Genomic DNA, 23,498 nt, shown 5'->3' with positions numbered 1-23,498 from the left:
TGCTAATAGTTGTAGTGAACTATTAGGAAAGTTCCCTAAATATCACTTACTTCTTCTGACTTGTGGGGTTTGTGCTGAAGGCGTTCGGTATCTTGTTGCTGCTTTTGGCTGAGTGACGTCAAATAAAAGCGCCATTTGTTTTGGAATTGTAGAAGAGGAAGCAAGTAGCTCCCTATGCCAGCTGTGAGTACAGGTATGGGAACGAGCCTTTATCGGCAGCAGTATGTACTAAAGTTCAACTCTTATTAGCACCCAGTGTTTTGCCTTGTACTGATGCCAAACTGTCATTTGCCTTTCTGACAGTCTGTGCTGACCTATTGGTATATGCTGCAGCATGTATATGTGTAACTGCTCTTCACAACTAGTAAGGTGGAACCAGTTTTGTGTTACAAATTAAATCAATGTATTGGATTAAATAAAAATTAGATGCAGCCTTTAATGGTCACACATTGCTCTTGTGCCCCACCAGTGTGAGTGTGTATATGGGTGTGTCCATATATATTTTATTTCTGCCCTAACTACAGCCTATAGAAGTTACTGTATAGACACAATTGCAAGTTTTGGAATGCTTAATTACCCTCTCAGTAATGGCACACCATAATGCAGTACAGGTATAGGACCTGTTATCCAGAATGCTCGGAACTTGGCGTTTTCTGGATGATGGATCTTTCCTTAATTTGGCTCTTCACACATTAAGTCACTAGAAAATCATGTAAACATTAAATAAACCCAATAGGTTGGGGGTCCAATAAGGATTAATTATATCTTAGTTGCGATCAAGTACATGGTACTGTTTTATTACTACAGAGAAAAATCAAATGATTTTAAAAAATTTGGAATATTTGGATAAAATGGAGTATATGGGAGATGGCCTTTCTGTAATTCAGAAGTTTATGGATAATGGGTTTCCAGATAACGGATTCGATACCTGTACAACAGAACTGGCCAACTGGGACCTGATGGATTATATGGTGTATTATAAGAAAGCATGGACTGACAATCTGTGGGTTCTGGCAAATGCTGTAAGGTCCCATAGACACTCACTATTTAGTGGGCTGAAGGAAGACTGTTAGGGCCTCTGTGTACTTGGAATGTCAGGGCCTATTTTGACTCCCAGTCCAGACCTGATCAAATGTAGTATTTTGGGAAATCCATTTAATGAAGAAACAGTACCTGTAACATAGCATGAACCATATCAATTGTTGAACAAGGTTTAGTAGTCACACTTCAACAGAAGTCAGTAGATGTGATGTCTGAGTGCCCTTGTGAGTATTCTATTCAGATTTATACATGCAAGCAGATGTTTCTGCTACACTAGCCTATATATTGGCACTTTGCTTCAGGTCTAAAGGATATAGTAAAGTAGTTATTGTAGAACAGAAGTCAAAGCAAGTAACATGTGATATAGAATGTATGGGTTTATAGCTATTATACATATTTCATATCATCAAGTGTGAATTGAGAAAGCCAGCTCAAAGACTGGTGAAACGTCTTCAAGAAAAACACAGCAAGTTCAGTTGATTTGACTTATTTCTACAGATATAGGTTTAATTATATGTGTATATAGACAGCTTAATTTACAAACACAGTGCAAAGTGTAATTTTCAGATGCAATTTGTCATGCTGTTTTCCTTTATAGATGTGAGCTGAGTTGCACTCTGCATCATTTTATTCAGTAAGTGAAATTATACAATGATACAATACAAAGCTATTGTATGGTATAAATATGTTGCAGCTCTGGATGCCATTCTGGACTTAATGCTATGTTCATGGGTTGGTGATAAATCCAGGTTTCCAAACAAAAATAGACACACATGCACTATTTATAAGAGCAAGATGGGCTGGTGCTCAGCCCAAGTATGTGGAAGGGCAAGGAGTATATTTGGACACATATGTCAATATTTACGTTGCACCTATTTTAACTTGCCCATTTTAAAATGCCACATTTGCAGTTGTAACTGAGGATTATACTGTTTAGACCAACAACCAATCTGTAAAAGCACTCTACAGAACCACACATTTAGATATAAATCAAACATTTGTGGGAATTTAACCTACAATGGATCACAAAGAAATTATGAACATTGGTCTATTATTTCTGGTTCAGCTTTAGTAATAATTGAATTTAGTGAGGCAAAATACAGTATATACAGGTATGGGACCTGTTATCCAGAATGCTCAGGACACAGGGTTTTCTGGATAACAGATCTTTCATACTTCAAGTCTACTAGAAAATCGTGTAAACATCAAATAAACCCAATAGGCTGATTTTGCTTGCAATGTTGATTTATTATATCTTAGTTTGGATTCAGTTTTATTATTACAGAGAAAAAGGAAATCTTTTTTTTTTTTAAAAAAACTGGATTATTTGGATAAAATTGAGTCTATGGGAGATGGCCTTTCCATAATTCGTAGCTTTCTGGATAATGGTATTTCTGGATAATGGATATCATACCTGTACTGCGGGTCTCTTATGTCTTGTCCCACCATTGCAGCCACTAATGCTGTTAGCGAGAGGATTAGAGCAGTATGCAAGCTCTGATTGCCATTAACTTTTAATCACTGCTTTTTGTCACTTCTTTCTCGCTGAATAAGTATCTACACTTCACACTACACACATTCACAGGGACGTGTCCATTCCTTGCGACTCAGTAGAATGTAGGCAATATGCATATTACTCTTTGTGCTTTTACATTCCAGCTGTTCAGCCAGGCCCACCCATTCAAATGCTCCGATTAAATGACAAGTGGAAAGGATTCTATTGCTGCTGCAGGCACATCTTTGCAACCAGGCCTGTATGAATGGATGAAAGAGAGTACCCATTGTCTTTTGTTCACACCCTTTGATGTAATTTAACTTCATAGCCTGAAACAGACAACAAATACGTTTGACAGACTAAATGCAGTAGCTGATGGCATTATAGCGTTTCTATGCCTCGGCGACTGCAGTGTCTGGCTGAACAGAATGAATAGTGCAGCCACAGCAGCAAGTAGCAACACTTTATATCAGATACTGTTGGTGGCACAGAGCTATCTTATAGGGGCTATATTTAAGTTAACTTTTAATATGTTATAGGATGGCCAATTCTAAGCAACTTTTCAATTAGACATTTTCTCTTTTTTTTTATTCTTTTTCGAATTATTTGCTGTCTTCTTCTGACTCTTTCCAGCTTTCAAATGGGGGTTACTGACCCCATATAAAAAACAAATGCTCTGTAAGGCAATGACTTTATAGTTATTGTTACTTTTTATTAATCATCACTCAATGCAGGCCCTCTCCTAGTCATATTCCAGTCGCTTATTCAAATCAGTATATGCCTGCTAGGGAAATTTGGACCCTAGCAACCTGAAATTGCAAGGCGGAGAGCTGCTGAATAAAAAGCTAAATAACTCAAAAAACCACAAATAATAAAAAATGAAAACCAATTGAAAAATGGTTTCAGAATATCACTCTCTGCATCATACTAAAAGTTAATTAAAAGGTGAGCAACTCTTCCAACACTAGTTCAGTTGGTTTCAGATAGATCACCAGACATAAAGACTTTTTCCAATTACTTTCTATTTTCTATGTGTGACCGTTTTTCTAATTTTTCTAAAGCATTTCTGGGGGGGGGGGTCGCCAACAATGTAAACTGTTATACATTTAGTTAATTTCTTATCTTTGTCCCTGCTGAGCAGAATCCCTGAATTTCATTAAAGGCAGCTGTTAGAATTGATATAATAGTTGCTAATACTCCAGATGCGGCTGACAAATGTATCAACTAAATGTAACAAATTGTAAGAGTTTAAAAATCTGCACAGAATTACTGAGCTGCCAGACTGAAACACTAGAGACAGGGATATTAAAATGTAAACGTAGATTTTGGAAAACCAGAAAGAAATAAAAACAATGAAAAGTAATTAAAAAAAAGTCTTTATTTCTGGTAACCAATCTGAAAACAGCTCAACCGAAAGAAAGTGTTTGGATGGTGAACAACCACTTCAAAGGTCTATAAGGAGATGCCTTATGGGAGATTCATAGGGTTTCCAGATGCATCACAGTGGCAAAAAACTACAGAGAATCCTAAAAACATTATTTAAAAATGGTGGCAGATAGGAAGCCCATACACACTCTTTACCATTTTAGTTGCACTTCCCTGTTTATTTAGATTTGTGTTTACAGGCAGGTATTAAAACTGTTTGCCTCAGATAATCAATCAAAACTTGTATGGCTTTTAAAATAATTGCAATACTATTTCCAAAAAGCATCACTGTTGCTTCTGAGCAACACATTGATAATAGTTGTTATTGTGTTATGTTTTTGGATTTGTTGTCTTTAATCGTTCAATTATAGCAGCCTTTGGCACAATAGACTTGCTGTATACAGAGAAATTAACTCCACCTTGTGGGCATATTCCTGCAGTGCCATTATTAGCAGGGGTGGGGGTTTCGGAGGGATCACGAGAAGTGTCTTGTGATTAACTTTGGGAGAGCCTGACTTCTTTTTCTTCTCACTCTGTTGATAAAGAAACTCTTTTAACTGCTTTAGGAGGGGACTGCTGGGCAACCAGTCATTGTAAAGGCCAAATAAGCCCCAGTTTAAAGCAGAAGCCTACACGTCAGCATTGCAGATGTTCCTTTGTGATTACTTTCCCAGTTGGTAACAACCTTTTTTTTTTTTTCTATTGCAGATGCACAATAGCCAGTAGAATCTATACCATGGCTCAGGAATTCTGGTAATGTAAATTTTCCTCCACTCTTTCTGTGTATACTTGCTATTCAAAAAAGTACTCAAAAATACTACCTAGATGTTCTGAAATATGATTTAATGTAGAAGTGTGTGTTTACATGTTATCATGTATATTCATAGTTAAATGAATATCTTGGGGCTGGCATACATTTTATATTATTATGTGAGCCTTTTTTACAACCCACTTGGATACACTGTTAATATCGGCCAGAGTACAGGGACAGTATTTTTTCTTCTAGTAGCTGCAGTAGAGATAATTGATTACACAGTATAAACACTGGAGATAAATGTGTAACTGTATTTCTACACTACGCCACCACTTGCAGTTAATGTGTTTGTGTTTTCTCAGAATGAACTTTGGCTGGTAAAAGCCATGGCATCCTCTATTCCTACTGAACACAGGCCAGCATCATGGTGAGTTATATACTGTTACGCTATTGATTACTGTTAAAGCAACATTCCCTAGTTAGGTGTTTACGAACAAATAAAGTTTAGGTTCCAGAGACATTTTTTAAATAAGAGGTAAGCAATCACATTAATTTAGGGTTTTAATTGAGGTAGCTCTTCTGCAGGTATAATCTCATTTTCATTTTAAGATAATTGATTTATCTGTTTTGCTTGCTGAGCTTTTCTTATCAAAGCATTTCTGCGATGGCTCAGAATCCTGCAATTGGTAGGTTTTAAATAGGATCTCTGTCCAGAGATAAAAACAGCCATCAGATTCGACACAATTACTGCTTTGTGAGAGCAGGTAACTATTTGATTACGAATCCCTATGCAAATACAAAAAATTCAATGTTTTCAGAACATAAAGTATTACATTTATTATACCCCAAAAGCACTCTACTTTAGTACATTTTAAACACTATTTTCAAGACTTCAAATTATTTGATGGCTCTTGTACAGCAAAGTGATAGCGAAGTTAAAAGCTGCAGGATTACCCTGTTTTTATTCAGAGGTACTGTTTAACTGTTTCACCTATGCATTTTTGAATTCCATGTTCCTTACTATTTTCTTTTTATTATTCTAGTGTACAGGTGAATTCAGGAATTGCACCCCTAGTAATTAATCCTGTTTTTGGTTGAATTAGGTTGAATTATTTCTTTCTTTACGATGGATCAAAGGTGAGAGGTGAAGGTGATCCCACCAGTGTTGGTATAAATTACTTCTACCCCACACAGGTAATTATTATATTTTTGCTATTTAATATTGTAGATAAAGCATTTTGTCTTTGTTTTATGACACCATCCTAGTAGCAATCAGCATTATATTTTTAGTATGCCAGGCACTGCATCAGCCACCCCCCCCCCCCCCACCAACTGCAAATATGACATTTTATAGCTGATTCACTAAAAAACGCTTAATGCTCAAGTGCAAGGAAATGACTGACACTTCAAAAGAAATACACTTCACAGAGGGGTATGTACAATGCACCCTCAGTGAGCATTCCTGTAAAGGTGAACAGACAACCTCTAAACCTTTCTTTGTTTTGCTCAGTATGTTTGCATTGCATGGGCCTTTTTCAAACTAAGAACAGATTTTCCAGTTTTTCTTTTCTTAAAGGGATCCTGTCATCAGAAAACATGTTTTTTTCAAAACGCGTCAGTTAATAGTACTACTCCAGCAGACTTTTTCTCAAAAGAGCAAACAGATTTTTTTTATATTCAATTTTGAAATCTGACATGGGGCTAGACATTTTGTCAATTTCCCAGCTGCCCCTAGACATTTTGTCAATTTCCCAGCTGCCCCTAGTCATGCTCACCTTTACAGGAATGCTCACTTGTGCCTGCACTTTAGGAGAAAAATGCTTTCTGGCAGGCTGCTGTTTTTCCTTCTCAATGTAACTGAATGTGGGACATGGGTTTTTACTATTGAGTGTTGTTCTTAGATCTACCAGGCAGCTTTTATCTTGTGTTAGGGAGCTGCTATCTGGTTACCTTCCCATTGTTCTTTTGTTTGGCTGCTGGAGGGAAAAGTGGGGTTGGGTAATATCACTTTAACTTGCAGTACAGCAGTAAAGAGTGATTGAAGTTTATCAGACAACAAGTCACATGGGGCAGCTGGGAAATTGACAATATGTCTAGCCCCATGTCAGATTTCAAAATTGAATATAAAAAAATCTGTTTGCTCTTTTGATAAATGGATTTCAGTGCAGAATTCTGCTGGAGCAGCACTATTAACAATTTTTTCCTATGACAGTATCCCTTTAAAGACTTAATAAAATCTTTTTCTTTAGTCCTTAAGAAACCCCTCTTACCTTGGGCAATGAGACCATTCTATAAAAGCACACCTGCTTGGGACCACAATGTTTTATCTTCTTTCCAATTATACTTTGCATCATCCTGGTTAGGGTGGGTGAGTTTTACTGTACTGAGCAGCTTTAATTGGGCAAGGGATTGTATGGAAAGAGTGTGGTGTTTGTTATCAAAGTGCCATGGGCATTATTTGGTGAAGGGGTACACCAGCTATGGCAAGATGTTTTGCGATTGTCACCCCCAGTGTCTTAGATTTTGCTGACCTTTAATATAATCTGTCAATATTGCCTTCTATTCTAACTTAGGTTTTAGTGTAAGGCACTAAGTATATGTGAATTTTAAATCTTTTTAATTGCTGTTCCCAATAATTTGTCTTTCTTGAGGCTGATGAACTTACATACATAGTAATACACTGTTCAAATATTTTTTTCACCTGTCCTTTCCTATCCCACTCCAAACATTAGCTCTTTAGTTTCCTTTTCTTTTTTTCCTCATGTAATGATGATTTTTCATTTCTACTAGAGATGCACTAAACCCCCAAATCATTAGTGAAAGATTTGGCCGAATACAGAAGTGAATCCAAACCCTAATTTACATATACAAATCAATGAGGGGGAGAGAAAAAGAGAGTACAATTTTGATTTTAAGGATTCAGTTTGGCCAGGCACAAGAATTCAATCCAAATCCTGCTGAAAAGGGCAGAATACTGAACTGAATCCTGGATTGGTGCATCCCTAATTTCTTCCTCTTACATAAAGCCATCTCTCATATTTGTCTTACTCCCTGATATCAGAGTCACACGTGAATGTGTCTATAGAATTGCTTTGCTATTATACAATGACTTATGCTAGTAAGCCATTAAAGGGTTTTATTTTTGTCTTGGACTTGTTGAATATATCTATCCCTTCTCTTATAGACAATCCTTGACCAGCAGGAATTGCTGTGTGGTCAAATTGCAGGTGTTGTCCGTTGTATGACTGAGATCACCAACTCTTCTCCCAACCTTATACGACTACGCAAACTGAAATTTGCCATTGTCGTTGATGGGGACTATTTGTGGGTGAGTGATCTCTCATTGTTATTTTTATCTAGTATATGTGTCGGACAAAAAACATTTTTTTCTAAAGCTTTTCCAAATGAGCTACTGTTCTCTAGTATATGTCCCCAAACACAGTATGCCACACATTGAGAATTCAAATGATATTCTTTCTTTAAAAGCCTGTATTTCTGGTAAACTATCTAAAACCAACTGAACTGAAAAAAGTGTTGAAAGGTTTATGAGCTGTAATTTAAGAAATTACTCTTAACACTTAACTGTTAACAATCAGATAGCAACGTTAAACAACTTTTTTGTTTGTGTAATAATTTGGGCTCTGTCTAATTCCTTTTATAAAAAGGCTCTTGGGTGTTCAGTAGATGTTGCAGATGTCAGTTGCAAGCACTTCTTACAAGAACTAATTGGACTGTTCCTGTTCTATAATGGACCTTTGCGGGATGCCTATGAGGTACTGTAATAATATCATTTGATGCCATAGTAATATATCCTTGTTTTACTATGCACCCAAAGTGGTCTTTTCCTATTGAAAGCTGTCTGCAAACTGTGTCACACTAATGTTTGCTCAGTAATTCCTTTTAGGGTGAGTGGTTTCCCTTTAGGTTCATAGTAACAATAGCTGCATGTGTGAATAGTATGAATTGCTAGACTTACAGTGTATCGAACAGGCTAAATCTTTGCAAAGGCATGCTAGAAATGCTTGTGTAACTCCTGTTGGTGTAATCGTCAAAGGGATACAGCAGCAGATTCGCAGCATTTCAGTTCTTATATAAATATCTTGTACAAGTTCCATCATTTGTGTGTAGCTTTGGCAAAAGTAGAGGACTTTTCGTCTACTAATCGTCTACTTATACACAGCTGTTTTAGTATCCCAGTAACTTTGGGCATTGCAGTACTTACCGGTAGTTCAATTTTTTTTTTATTCTAGTTTAATGTGAAAAAAGTATATTTAAAGACCAATTAGTATATATATAACTGTGTGATTGCACAGAAGTAAAAGCTTCTGTTTAATAATGTTTACTCCAGGTCCGTTCACAGGCTGAGCTAAGCAACGAATGGAATCTTTACATTGAATTCATTCAGAACACCAGCACCGACCTACACAGGATCTTCAATTCCCTGAGTCATCTTGATAAAACTAAAGTATGTTTACTTGTACAAAATAACCCCTTCAAAAAAATGACTGATATATATCATGTATACATCCTTGAAAATTGTCCTAATGAGGATCAAAACGTTGGACTCTAATATGATGTGTTAAATAAACAGGTGAAGATTTTCATTGGTGTGCCGGTTCTGAATTTCATGGACATGTATCAAGCATAACTACACACCCCAATCATATACATATATACTAATTTTGCATTGGAGTGCGGATACTCATTGGACTGTAGATAGATAGATAACTTTCTTGTTTTAATTATACACACACACACACGCAATATAGTATTCTATATAGTAATATAATACTAATATAAAATGATATCTCCAGCTGGACAGCCCTGGTGTAGAACATAGACTGGCTGTTTCTAAGCAGTTGTAGTAGCAATGGTTGGAAATCCACAAGGTGCAGATTTCTTGCTGTAGTTGCATGTCCTTTCAAACTTTAACTTCATTATGCTAATTCCTTTAAATGCATTTACTGATCAATTTTATCTCATCAGGTAGACCCTCTCCTATTGCTGAAAGCTGCCCTCATTTTGCAGACCTGTCAGAGATTTCCTTACATCCTAGCTGGCTGCATTCTCTACAAAAATCAGTAGGAGTTATTTATTGGTTTTCTCCTTTTGCCCGTCTGTCTATATACCCCCTCATTTACTTTGCAATAATTATTTTTGTGTGCATTTTTAGTGTTGCCTATTTATACCTGAGCAATATATATGTTTGCTAAATCTTTTTTTCTGCTTATGGGACTATTACATCCTTGGTAAAGGTGAACTTTGTGCCTATAGTTTTCCTATCCAAATGTAATGGTCAGTCATTATGTTAGAAGGATCTAGCTGTTTTGTTGCAGAGCAAAAAGGCACGGAAATAAAGCACAAACCCAATACACTATTTTGGGATTCAGCCGAATCCTTCATAAAAGATTTGGCCGAATTCTGAACTGAATCTGCAAGGATGGTGTTGCCTTCCTTGTATGTGTGACCAGAGGTCACATCATTTTTAGTATCCAGATTTGTCCAAATCCTGCTGAAAAAAGGCAGAATCCGTAACCAAATCCTGGATTCGGTGCATCCCTAAATGAGATGCACTGTATCAGATATATTAGAGGCTTTAACTACCATTTTAACATAATGACTGTTCATTTTGATGTATTATTTTCTGTTTGTTTTTGTCTCCAGTATAGTGAGTACCCAGCTGCCCCCTTCAATCACTTCCAAGATATTGATTCAGAGGGTTGGTCTTGTTCAAAGTGTAAGTATCTCAAAGTGCTAATATAAAGTTAAAAACCATTTTATTGAGAGGACCTGTCACTATTCTTAAATATCATTTAAACTGTGGTAGATGTTTAACATGTCATAAGCACAGCTGCAAAAGTTGGTTGGTTGTTTGCAGAAAGCACCCAGGAAATCAGATGATTGTGAGGCTAGATGATGAGTTTGTCCTTCATTTTTTTTCCTTTAACATAGCAAATAAAATACACAGATGCCAAGAGTTGTATGTCATTGTCATCATCATACTAGAAGTTAATTATTGAAGCTATTGTCACCTTACTAGTACTGTCTAATCCTTGAATTCTGTATTCTCCTTTTCAGCCATCATCTGTGAACAATCAGGGTAAGAACCTAATTGAAATTAAGACTAATATAAAAGAAAAGTTTGTTCTAATATATTTTATTCCATTTCTAATTTTGATGTTGCAACGTAGCACTTATCCTACTGTCTGGAGTTTTCACAAACACTTGTATTGTGTCGCCACTTAATCCCCTTTAGGAATTCCCCTTCCTCTTTCTGTTGCTATACGTTAAAGGGATACTGTCATGGGAAAAAAATTTTTTTCAAAATGAATCAGTTAATAGTTCTGCTCCAGTAGAATTCTGCACTGAAATCCATTTCTCAAAAGAGCAAACAGATTTCTTTTATATTCAGTTTTGAAATCTGACATGGGGCTAGACATATTGCCAATTTCCCAGCTGCCCCAAGTCATGTGACTTGTGCTCTGATAAACTTCAATCACTCTTTACTGCTGTACTGCAAGTTGGAGTGATATCACCCCTCCCTTTTCCCCCTCAGCAGCCAAACAAAAGAACAATGGGAAGGTAACCAGGTAACAGCTCCCTAACACAAGATAACAGCTGCCTGGTAGATCTAAGAACAACACTCAATAGTAAAAACCCATGTCCCACTGATACACATTCAGATACATTAAGAAGGAAAAACAGCAGCCTGCCAGAAAGCATTTCTCTCCTAAAGTGCAGGCACAAGTCACATGACATGGGGCAGCTGTGAAATTGACAAAATGACTAGCCCCATGTCAGATTTTAAAAATGAATATAAAAAAATCTGTTTGCTCTTTTGAGAAATGGATTTCAGTACAGAATTCTGCTGGAGCAGATCTATTAACTGATTCATTTTGAAAATTTTTTTTTTCCCATGACAGTATCCCTTTAAGTTTTCAAAACAATGAACACAAGGAATGTGTGTGCAACAGGTGTGTGACCAACTGCATGAATAATTCTGTCATTTGAGAGTTTTCTGCTATATTCACACCCGCCGCATATAATGTGTCATCTGCTTAATTTGCCAGTTTTTGATATTAGTTATAGCAGAAGGCTACTTCTAAACATATTATTCTATAGATAGTCTGTATACCCAAACAGATGTTTTTGGTATTTATTTACTGTAAATCTGTCAGGCTACTTTTGTAGACAGTGATATAAGCAACAGTTTAAAGGAACATTTCCCATTTTAAGTCATTTCTGATAAGGATGACAGGCTTCCCTTGCAGTCATATGGCTTCCAAATCCCAGTAGGTATGTTTGTATGTTGATTATAGATTTATATGGCTATTAAAATTGTCCATGTGCTTGGCACCCATTTTCTGTTTATTACACACATATGTGGTTTTATGCAAATCTGTTATCCAGTTTCCAGATGGCCCCTTGAAGATATATTTTTAAATGGGTCTGACAAATGTTCTATAAATGGAGAGACCATATTTTCTTATATAACTTGCTTCTCATTTCTCATTGTGTTGCTCAGATGCAGAGTTACCCCAGGATGTCTGTATGATCCCTGTATTTGTAATTGAAAATGAAATAACTTCACTTCGCCACTACCCTGCCGAGTGGATGACAAGGTAAAGAATATATAACTGTATATACTGTATATATGTGTAAGCTGTTTCCTTTATTCTGTGTAAAGACTGAAATATGTTGGATACACGGCATCAAAGATTAAACTCAGATCAGGCAGTTCCAATTAATTTCAGTTGATCCTTCTACTGTATGTACATTTTTGCATTCAAAGCTAATGTAAATAGCTGTTTTTGTCACTTGTTTACAAATATGTTTCTAATTGGGAAAGAGGTGCCACTGTGTTTGGAAATGATACAAATTGCTTGTTTCTCTTCAGATTAACTTTAGGAACCCCCGATAATACAGTGCAATATACTGCTACATCAGTGCAATATATGATATTTGTAGAACATAGTAATTAAAAGAATCTACTTTTTAATTCTAAACCATGCAAAAAAAGTGCTGACACATATAGCAGCCAATCAAACGGTGGCATTTACTAGTTCACCTGTTTAAAAGTTCACCTGTTTAAAAGTTCACCTGTTTAAAAGCAAGCATGTTATTGGTCAATGCGGGTTTTTGCAGCTGGTCAAATGTGTGCCTTTTATTACATTGGAGGTAAGGTTCTGAATCTGGCCCATGTTTAAACACTGGACTCCACAGAGCTAAGGTGGTATTTAATTTGATTTTCTATGTCATGTTTTGAGAATACCTCTTAAATTCAACCAGTTTTAAAGCATATATAGCCTTTTCTGAAAGAACATTGACATTCTAGAGAGATGTCTCAGAAAAGTCTTGGCTTTGCTGGTTCCAGTTGTTCATGTCTGGGAAGTCATGATTATTTGCCTCCACATGTCAAATTGATAACGGTAATTATTAAGGTAACCCATAAGCTAAGGTACATGGGAAACTGAACATTATTTCAACCTGTTGGGTAAGTCCCCTATAGACAAGCATTGTGTTCATTCAAATTAATGCAATACTTGTTCTAGGTTAGTCCTACCGTATACCCTGTAGGAAAACATTGAACTTGACCTCTTAAAGTATTTTAATCGGTTCTGATTTATTTAAAATATATGTTTATATATTAGCTATAGCAAATTGCTAGGTAAATGAGGGTTGGTGATGCTTGGGGCATACGCCAGCCACTAAAAAAATGACAGTTGTCTTTTTTTTCAACCCATAGATATTATAACTGTATGTAACTATACGTTTCAGAATGCCCACACCTTCAAGAACATTGTCAACGCTTGGCAAAAAAGCTGCAGGAAACCAGTTCCCAGTCTCAGAGGATGGTACTCAGGAAGGAATAACTGGAGGCGGGGAATCTTTTCCAGTGCACCTTCCAAAAGAAGAGACTCCAATACATGGAGCAGATGCAGGTTTACTCGTTGACAAGAGTGTAGAATTGCCCTTCCTAAGCTTAATGACAGACAGCCCAATGCAATGTTCATCACCATTAAACCAGGAAAGGACCAGGCAATCCAAGGAACCAAAATCATCTGGTGGTAACCCAGTAAAAGCACACAGTGATATCAACTCTTCCCTGTATAATTTGGTCCTAATTGTTCCGAAGCAGAAGGCTATATCAGAAGAGACAGAGGATAATAACGACATTAACCGAGAGCGTTTATCTACCGGTAGCTTTGCAACGTGTGATTCTGTGATGGAATTTGAGACTAAAGAGGATGGACTGGAAACATTTGAGGACTATGTTCCAGTGTCTCTGAAAGATAATACCAGTACTGAAGACCAAACAGATAGTTGTGAACAGTCCATACTGTTAGGGAAGCCTGAAAGTGTCAGTGACCGAAAAGACAACACAGAATTTAATACCAACGACAGCACCTTAGACAAAAGTTCACCATCAAGTCAAACAACAGATATCGGTTTTTCACCAAAGGTTTTTGGGGTGACAGACTGGTCATTACTTGTCAGCTCAACCCAGTCATCTGACAGCACACAACTGGTACAGATGATGTTATATGTCCATAATGTTAAAGGCTTAGTGTTGGCTCTCTTGGCAGAATGTCCTTTCCAACATGACAAGGCCTCAATTCAGGATGTGGTAAGTATAATACATGATAATGAATCATTCCCATGCTATAATTGTTTGTTAATAAACTGCATAATCATTATAACAAACAGTTGGTTTTTATCCCTTGTCAAGTCAAGGAAATATTACATTTTTCCCAAAGTTCAAATGTTTTTCTGATCCCATTTATTTTTCATTGGTGGTGTTATAACAATACTTCCCGGGTAACAAGTATTTTGTCATTGTCCTGTGGTTAATAAAGCTTGTATATATAAATTCCCCCCCATATGACTTTTGCTTTTCTCCATTGCACCTATCCAGTCTGTGTCCTATAACAAGCTAATATATTGACAGCAATACTGTAAGGGTAGGACTACACAGAAGATTTTGGAGCGATCCGACACTCTGCGCAAAAAACGCAGGCGTCAAATCAGATGCGACGGAAATAAGGTAAGTGAATGCATTGTCGGATGAAGTTGCAGTGTTGATCTGTCGTGACATGACTGTGCGGTTTTGCACATGCGTTCGATCGCTCCAAATCGTCCTTGTAGTCCTACCCTTACAGTATTGCTGCCAGTATATTATTAGCATGTTAGGGGACACAGACTGGATTAGTACGCGTCGGACCGCTCCAAAATCGTCCTTGTAGTTTTACCTTTAAAAGCATAGAAAATTTAAACTTTTTGACATTACCATCTTGTACTGGTTGCTTTTCTTTCAGTATGACAGCACCTTGGCTTCTCTCAATGGCCTAGAAGTTCATCTTAAAGAGACTTTGCCAGTCAACAACAATAATCTTACAAAGAGCAGCTACAGCTTTACCCATTATGATCCTATTCAGCATATTCTCACTGGTACAGTACTTTTCTCATGTATAAATCTTTTAACAATAAAGGTCAAATAGAATTGGAAGTTGGGGTATATATGCTGCTGTTCTATGTATTGTTGGAACTGTGGCTGAATGACTGACACAATAATGTTTTTACTCATCTGTAACTTTGTCACATTGATGGCAAAAGGGCAGTGTCGTAAGGACTCCCGTAATTATCATAAAAAAGAAAAACACCAGAGCATATATTTGGGTAATAATCCTGGTTCTGGGGTATCCGCCATGCTGGCATTGGGGGGTATAATTGGTTTTGATTAAATGCTCAGTGCACCATGCTCAATTAACAGACATAGAGCAAAATAAGGAATCCTTTGCAAACAAGTATAATTATACAGTATGTTCTTTTTTACATGTGGTATTTAATTTTGTTTTTCCTAAAGCCAACCTCCCGTCTGTTTCAAGCACGCATGACCGCCACTTCCTCCGAGCTGCCACTCTGATACATTCCGACTTTAGTCAACATCAGTCTTTCCAGGAAATGACAGTAAGGTGAGAGGGCACAGCTGTAGTTTTGAACTGGCTTGCAGTATAGTGCCTGCTTCATTATTTCTAACAGCAACTTATACGTGTTGAAACACTGAATGCTGCAGCTGTTTGCAGCCATTGTTTTGGTTGTCAAGCTTGCTACTGCATCTTCTATAAACATGAACAGACACTTACTAAACGTATCTTCCCTGTTTGAACCTGTTACAGTAGCACATTTGATTAATCTGTCACAAAAGGGGACATGAGACTCACAATTTCATCTATATAAAAAAAGTGAAAGAGTTGCCTGCACTAACCCTTATAGCGAACATAGTACAGGAGGAAGACCGCTGATCCGCTGTCATGTTCTGCATTTCTGATCCGCATATCCACTCAATGAAACTCCACACATTGTAGCTGAGCACTAAACATTTGCTTCTTTCCTAGCAAACAGAAATGGTGTACAAAAGCTGAAATACAGAAAAGTGCACCAGTGTATATATACTAAATCGCTAGCCAACAAAAAGATACCACCGGATAGTTATTGCTATTCCTATATTTGCTTGTATGTGACTTGAAATCTGCTTTATGCATCTGACTAGCTAATAAACCTACAAATGCTATCCTTCTGTATATGTGAGTCTGTATGATGTATAACACTTATATCTGTTTGTTGTTTCTCACCCACTGCAGAAATGCAGCCTCTGCCGTCTATGGCTGCCAAAGTGCTGTCCATGAGACCTACTTCCAGCAGCTGGCACCACCTATAAGGAACTCTGGAGTCCCTGACCCACAGGACAATGCATTCTTCTTATCCAGCAAGGCAAAGCAAAAACTACTGAAACATGGTCTTAACCTGCTGTAATATCATTCTGCTGATTTGACTTTGTAGACTTAAGAAAATAAATACTGAGTTAAGTTGGCCATACAGAGGCCGATAAAAGCTGCTGGCAGACCGAGTCGGCAGCTTATTGGACGTGTATGGGGCCCTCCGATCGATATGTGGCCAAAAGTCGGGCAGATGTCGATCGGAAGGGACTAAAAATCACGTTGGATCGCGGACCACATCTGTTCGTTGATGTGGTCCCACAATCTGACCACCCGTTTACACATCATTATGATCCGAAAGTTGGGCCCTAGGGCCCATAATCGGATCAGCCCGATATTGCCCAACTCAAGGTAGGCATATCGGGAGAGATCCCTGACACCGCCCAAACTAACGGATCAGTCTGTGTATGGCCACCTTAAGAAAGGAAAGCCACTGCCAGTAACTCTACAGACACAACTCTGCTGTTTATGCTTCGTTCCACTAGGCAGGAGACCCACTTTATTTTTTATTGTTCTATGGATTGTGAAATAATATATGAACCTCTGCTGGCCAGGAGGATACCGTTCTATTCCCCAACAATAATGCACTGCATGCAGAGAAGAGGCCTCCTCCTGCATTTTAAATCACTCACTTGTTCCCTGGCTCTGCCAAACCGTCTGAGCTCAGCATTGATGTTTAATGTATAGTTTTATTTTAGTTCACGTTCTTTATTATCTTTCATCTTTTAATTTGCATATGCAAACGACATAACGGCACACCTTCCTTTACAGATAATTCACAGTACAGGTTGTTTTTTTTTGTGATCACATCGGTAAGCCAATCATTTCATCTATATTTTAGATGTCCATAGACAGTCCATTCATCTAATGACCCTAATTGAATTTGTCAAATCCAAGCTGTTGAATGACTGTATTTGAATGCGAACAATAAAGCCAATGATTTAATTAGGCAAGGTGTCATGCAAGCTAGTTTCACTTAACACCCTAAAGGGTGTCTCCCAAATGTCATACCGTAGCTGGCTGAAAGGAGCATTAAAGGGTAAAAACACTCATCACCTTACTGTGAAAACAACCATTTTCTCTATAACAAATAAATCTGGTTGAAAAGGTTAAAAAGTATTATTTAAAGGTCCACAACACAATCTGGAAACGGGTCATAGGAAGTTTTCCACTTTTTCACTGACAAATAATTTACTTTTCTGATGAATTTCATTGTGAGCTGAAGATTGGCATTGATAAATCACATTACAAGCTGGAAAGGAACTTTTGCAATCCAACTGCAAAGCTAAAAAATCTGTATTTTCATGATCCGGGGGGGGGGGGAATGTAAATCCAAGAAATGTATTTTAAATTTCTAGCAAACAACTCAAACCCATTTGTTTGCACTGGGTTGATCCAATAAGGGCCACAGATATATCACGGAAAGGGCGTTGATGCCTTCATTGCCCGGAGAATACAGTCTGTATGTCTGTCTTAGTCTTGTAAATATAGCCACAATCATTTTTTATTGGTTTGTATCTTGATTTTTAGCATTTTTGTTTTGTAATGGATGAATGTGACTGTAGGAGAGTGGTATTTACAGTTGCACTGTGAGAGTGTAGCGCTTTAGTTTACTCACATAATTGCACTTTTGAATATACAGGTATGGGACCCGTTATCCAGAAAGTTCTGTATTACGGAAAGGTTGTCTCCCATAGCATCCATTTTATGCAAATAATCCAAATTTGTATAAACTATTTCCTTTTTCTTGTGTGCGTTAATTCAAATTAAGATATAATTAATCCTTATTGGAAGCAAAACCAGCCTATTGGGTTTATTTAATGTTTACATGGTTTTCTAGTAGACTTAAGGTATGAAGATCCAAATTACAGAAAGATCCATTATCTGGAAAACCCCATGTCCTGAGCATTCTAGATAACCGGTCTCCCATACCTGTAGTACATAATGATGTCCTTTATCCTGCACATTTAATATGTATCCTTTAGGCTCCTAATTCTGTACCATACTTGAGCTTGTCTCTTGCTGGGAAGAATAATTATGGATGGAATAAATAATGCAGATATTCCGCTCCTGCCGGTTAAGTATCAGTTTCTGAAATTGCTGATTTGATTCCATATTTATGACCTAAACTCAGTCAGATTTACTGTAGACGATTACAAGAGAACTCTGATTGTATAATGTAATGGCTACATACATATCTATATTTATTAAACCATTCCATGGAACAATTTTGCTCTTTTTTTTTTTTATCTCATGATTGGGCTCTATTATCCTGAATGCCCTGGGGTTTTCTGGATAAGGGATATTTCTATCATTTGGATCTCCATGCTATATGTCTGCTAAAATCATGTTAACATTAAATAAACCCAATAGGCTGGTTTTGCTTCCAATAAGGATTAATTATCTTAGCTGGGATCAAGTACAAGCTACTGTTTTATTATTACAGAGAAAAAAGACATCATTTTTAAAAATTTGAATTATTTGGATAAAATGGAGGCTATGGGAGATGGCCTTGCTGTAATTCAGAGCTTTCCGGATAAAGGGTTTCTGGCCAAAGCTAGCCATAGACGTGCAGATTTACCTTTATATCGGATGAACGATTGTTCAGTGTCATCTCCCGATCTGCCACTAACCATTCCGATCAAATAAAGTAGAAAAGAACAGATCAGCAATGTTCTGCCCCTAACAGCAATTGTAAGAAAGTAATGTCCGACCAAAGCTAGTGACAGTCTCCCACTGGTATTGTCAGATAGGCAATACATGCAGAGATATTATCGGCAGCCTAAAGAAAATTTCTAACCTGTCCAATCGACTGAACGACCGATCACCATGGCACGAAAAATATCGGCACACTCCACACATGGCCCGAAAATCGGTAATTTGAGTTTTTTGGATAATAGGTTTCTAGATAACAGATCCCATACCTGTAGAGTGTGCAGCATTTATTCTAATAATTCCACCACCATTTTGTCAGCCACGGGCAGTTGAAATTGGTGCCATTGTGCTGAATTTTTTTCTAAGTTTGGTTGGTGACATTTTTGGCATCTGCATGTGATTCTTTAGGTGCATTCTCTTTGCACGTTTTGAGACAGTGTGCAGTGGTTGCAGATGAGCAGGGTGCATTGCAGTTTTACTCCAAATAAATAGTGGCCTTGGCGCAAGTACCTTTCGTGGCATCAATTCACACAATGATTATGGCCATGTCTGCATGACCACAACTGCCCCTAAAGTCTCATTTCATTCATTTTTGTTTTATAAAGAACCAACAATATCGCGCTATGGAAGTGGCCTAGTTCTAAATATTGGAGTGGTAAGTTTGCAAGTATGGATAGTTGTATATTGTGTATATTAGTGATGTGTGACAAAAATTTGACCTGCACCTGATCACAAAACCACCATCTTCCATCCCGTACCCGACACAGGCAGTCGTTCCTTAAAGGAGAACTAAACCCTAAAGTTAAAAAAAAAAAACCCTACTCTACATCGATCCTCCTCACCCCAGCCTAGCTGCCACCCGGGAAAATGCCCCTAAGTCTTTACTTACCCCTCTGCGCAGATTCTGTCTAGCGGAGTTCACAAGTGCCATCTCCAGCCGCTTCGGTAATCTTCAGAATGAGACAGGCACTTTGGCAATTTTCGTGAGTTTTAGCACATGTGCAGTTGACGCGAGACAGAAATTTGCTCCAACTGCGCATGCGCCGCAACGCCGGTCTCATTCCAAAGATTACTGAAGAGAAGAAGATGGCTGCCCTCAACTCCGCTGGACAGATTCTGCACGGAGAGGTGAGTAAAGAGTTAGTGGCATTTTCCCGGGGTAGCAGCTAGGCTGGGGGGAGAAAGGGAGTAGGGTTGCCACCTGTCTGGTTTTGACCCAGACAGCCAGGTAATTTGAAGGGCTGCCTGGGTCAAAACTTCCTGCCTGGTTTTCCAAATTAGGAAAACTGCGCAGGATTCCCCATGATTGACACACATCATAACCACACCCCCTGATGTCATGGCCCACCCCTCCGTGTCACAGCCCCACCCCCAACCCAGTCTCCACCGGCAGAAAGCTGGCAACCCTAGGAGGGAGGGGGGGGTCTATGTAGGGTAGGGATTTTTTAACTTTAGGGTTTGCTTCTCCTTTAAATACCAATTCCGACCCACCACATTTTCATTGGAGGGGTGGGGGTAAAGTTCTGGTCCCAACCTGCCAGAAAAGTGATTGGCTGTCTTGAATCGTTCTGACCCAGGGTCTGACTGATCCGGCGAAACACCAGGAAAAAATCTAGAGGGCTCCCGGCCATTGTGGACCCAGCCTCGCTATTGGTGCGGCCCCCCGATTTACCTCCCGGCCCCCCTCGCAGCCACGAGCAGAAAAAAAGGCAGAGGGGGGGCCTTAGGTGCTTAATGTATCTTTGTCGTTGGGGCGGTGCGGGACCCACAAAGCAACAGTCCCAAGGGACCCAGCCCCCCGATTCAGACCCTTGCAGGTTTCTTTCTTCATGAACATTTTTGTATAAAATATTTCTAGCCGCTCTAAGATTGAGTCCAAATACAAATTTTTGAGTTTAGGAATTGCATTGGGATGTTTTCTGGGGAAAAAACAATATAGTAATCTTGGTATTACAGTAAGACCCTTCTTTTATGTCCCTGCATTTTTTACCGCATTTTACTCTTTCCCGAAATTTATGTCCCCAGGAAAAAGCAAAAGCGGAGTTCTACTGTATTATTATAACACTGGTCCGACCCATCCAAAGAGTCTTTCTGTGATTTGGTTCAGTGAAAAATTGTCATAAGGGAAGAACTGTTGTGAGAAGAGCATTTGGGCAGTTTGGTTAATGCAGGTATGGGACCTGTTATCCAGAATGGTCGGGACCTGGGGATTTCCGGATAAGGGATCTTTCCATAATTTGGATCTCCAAGTCTACATAAAAGTAATTTAAATATTAAATAAACCCAATGAGAATATTTTATCTCCAATAAGGATTAATTATTTCTTAGTTGGGATCAAGTGCAAGCTACTGTTATTATATATTATTACAGAGAAAGGGAAATCATTTTTATATACTTTAAGTTATTTGATTACAATGTCTATATGTCCTATAACTTGAACAGATTTCAGGATAATGGATCCCGTACCCATAACAATGCTGTTAGTGTTCCAAGGAAAATGATTGTGTGTTAGTTTTTAATACACTCATTTTTTTTTAACAAATTTGGCTTTTCTGTGACCAAAATTTCCACTGCTATCTCTTTGCTTGTCATAAGTGAAACGTTAACATAACAATAAGCTTTAGCTGTGGCTGCTGCAGCCATTTTGGACACAGCGAGTAGTGATGGGCGAATAAATTTGGTAGACATGAACTTCCGTGTTTCACCGCAAGCAAATTGATTAGCGAAACTGTGACGACAATTCGCTGGTGAAAAAAAATAAAAATTGTCGTGCGCCAAAATTATTCTTACGCCTATTTTACGACTTTAATGCATTTGGACCAAAAAGTTGCGCTTATAAAAATTGTCGCTCGTGTCAAAATTATTTTGAGGCCCATTGACTTTGCAAATTTTTTTGCCGATTCTCTGTAAATTCCTGAATTGAAAATTTTACGTCAATGCGTTTCACAAATTTTTTTGCCTTTTCACTAATTTCGCTGTAAATTCCCGATTTTTTGGGGGAATCGAATTTTTTACCTTTTCGCTAATTTCGCTGTATATTTGCAAATTATTTGCCGAAGCGAAACTGTACAGATTTGCCCATCACTAACAGTGAGCTCCCTGTCTCATTAGGTCCCATACCTGCTCCCTGCAGAAACCCATTCTAATGCACACTATACGTCTGCTTCACACTTTAGAGAACGGTTGTGATTTCTGACAGATATGGCGATGCTCTTGCCCAGACTTTTCCCTAAGCCCCTGTCTGTTGTGTCATTTTTGTAATGATCTAAAGTTTAAAGTGGCCGACAGCAAACCTGCCTACATAAACTCACTCTTCTCTTAACCAATATCGTTTGATTATCACTTTTTATCCTCTCTTTTGATTCTATTCTGTTAAAATGTACAACTGTATAAGTCAGTACAGGTATGGGACCTGTTTTCCAAATTAGGAAAACTGCGCAGGATTCCCCATTCCCCATGATTGACACACATCATAACCACGCCCCCTGATGTCAAGATTAAGGGGCAGATTTATCAAAGGTTGAATAGGAAATTCGAATTTTCAAATAGTTTTTTTTTGGTCAAAACTCAAAAAATTGAAATTGGGAATAATCCCAACTCGATTCAAATTTCGAGATTTATCAAACCTTTACCCTGGGAATAATTCAAATTTGACTATTGGCCACCTAAAATTCATGTATAAGTCAATGGCAGAGGTCCAGTGATCCATTCGAAGATGTTAATGGCCTTCCTGACATTCGAGTTTTTATCGGACAAAAAACTAGATTCGAGTCAGTAAAAGTCAATCGAATTTCAAATGTTATTCAAATTTATTAGAGTATAAAATATATCGCATGAATTCGAAATTCGACCTTTGATAAATCGGCCTCGAAGTGCCATGTGATAAAAGACACCATAGGAAGGATGTCCCTGTCCTGTAGAGCTTACAATCTAAGCTGATTAAACTGCCACTAGAAATAGCAGGGGACATAACAGCAGCCTTTAGATTGTAAACTCTCATGAGCAGGACCCAATTTCTGCTGGAATAAATGCTGCAATAAGTAAAACTGCTGTGTCTGATCTCCTTTTTTTATGATTCCTTCCCTCCACACACCCACGCTACAGCACTGTGGCTGCCATAACCCTTGTAACACCCCAGCGGTGCTCCTTGTACATTCATATGTTCACAGGAAGCTACAAAATCAATAACACAAAGACATGGTGGAAGCAGAAGAGATAAGATTGCTCTGTGCAGCTAAACTGACCGAGTTTGGAATCTTGCCTGTTTTTTTACTACATGTCAAGACATGATAGAAGTATTGCAATAAACATTCCCCTATGTGCTCGTATAGTGCAGAACCGATTGACTAAA

The 23,498-nt window shown here is 38.1% G+C and overlaps 2 protein-coding genes across 5 annotated transcripts in view; both read left to right on the top strand.

Annotated features, from left to right (window-relative positions):
* Positions 1 to 10: 10 nt before the first annotated feature.
* hps4.L (HPS4, biogenesis of lysosomal organelles complex 3 subunit 2 L homeolog) lies at positions 11 to 17,608 on the top strand. Of its 4 annotated transcripts, XM_018248678.2 has the most exons (16): positions 11 to 193; positions 1,640 to 1,675; positions 4,670 to 4,714; positions 5,078 to 5,142; positions 5,819 to 5,909; positions 7,900 to 8,043; positions 8,381 to 8,488; positions 9,064 to 9,180; positions 9,702 to 9,796; positions 10,380 to 10,452; positions 10,794 to 10,815; positions 12,241 to 12,337; positions 13,494 to 14,343; positions 15,032 to 15,164; positions 15,580 to 15,688; positions 16,358 to 17,441. In XM_018248678.2, exons 4-16 carry the CDS (start codon positions 5,102 to 5,104, stop codon positions 16,527 to 16,529), a joined length of 2,052 nt encoding a protein of 683 aa, XP_018104167.1. In that variant the 5' UTR covers positions 11 to 193; positions 1,640 to 1,675; positions 4,670 to 4,714; positions 5,078 to 5,101; the 3' UTR covers positions 16,530 to 17,441.
* Positions 17,609 to 22,862: 5,254 nt separating this feature from the next.
* The window catches only part of XB5848002.L (uncharacterized XB5848002 L homeolog), a 4,373-nt gene continuing 3,737 nt past the window's right edge, over positions 22,863 to 23,498 (top strand). Inside the window, exon 1 of the mRNA XM_018261218.2 lies at positions 22,863 to 23,498. This exon is cut by the window's right edge and continues 703 nt beyond it. The gene's annotated coding sequence lies outside the window, so the exon portion shown is untranslated.

The sequence above is a fragment of the Xenopus laevis genome, chromosome 1L, assembly GCF_017654675.1.
Source record: "Xenopus laevis strain J_2021 chromosome 1L, Xenopus_laevis_v10.1, whole genome shotgun sequence".
Taxonomy (NCBI): Eukaryota; Metazoa; Chordata; class Amphibia; order Anura; family Pipidae; genus Xenopus; species Xenopus laevis.
Note: the sequence above shows the minus strand (reverse complement) of the source record. Positions and strands in the feature narration are given on the sequence as shown.